Source organism: Penaeus monodon, chromosome 20, assembly GCF_015228065.2.
Source record: "Penaeus monodon isolate SGIC_2016 chromosome 20, NSTDA_Pmon_1, whole genome shotgun sequence".
Classification (NCBI taxonomy): domain Eukaryota; kingdom Metazoa; phylum Arthropoda; class Malacostraca; order Decapoda; family Penaeidae; genus Penaeus; species Penaeus monodon.
Genome location: NC_051405.1, coordinates 40,126,333 through 40,126,575, shown reverse-complemented (window position 1 = coordinate 40,126,575; position 243 = coordinate 40,126,333). Strand labels below are relative to the sequence as shown.

The following is a 243-nucleotide window of genomic DNA, read 5'->3' as shown; positions in this document are numbered from 1 at the left end:
TTTCACAAATCACACGCTACCCATATGCCCGCCTCCTCACCCCTACCCCCCTCTCTGCTCTCCCCATTAGCCTACGAGTTCGCCCTCGGGGACGTGAACCCGCCCGTGCACGCGTGGGCGGCCATGAACGTGTACAGAGGGAGTGGGCGTCGAGGGGCGAGAGACACGGCTTTCTTGGCAAGAACCTTCCAGAAGCTCTCTCTCAATTTTACGTGGTAAGTTTCTTTTAACGGGGTTGTATGT

The 243-nt window shown here is 57.2% G+C and overlaps 1 protein-coding gene across 2 annotated transcripts in view; it reads left to right on the top strand.

The window, feature by feature from the left end:
• LOC119585814 (uncharacterized protein YMR196W-like) overlaps window positions 1-243 on the top strand; it is a 26,189-nt gene that overhangs the window by 10,461 nt on the left and 15,485 nt on the right. For both annotated transcript variants that reach the window (XM_037934534.1, XM_037934535.1), the window contains exon 12: window positions 71-215. In XM_037934534.1, coding sequence (XP_037790462.1) covers window positions 71-215 — 145 coding nt within the window. The remainder of the gene's footprint in view (window positions 1-70; window positions 216-243) is intronic.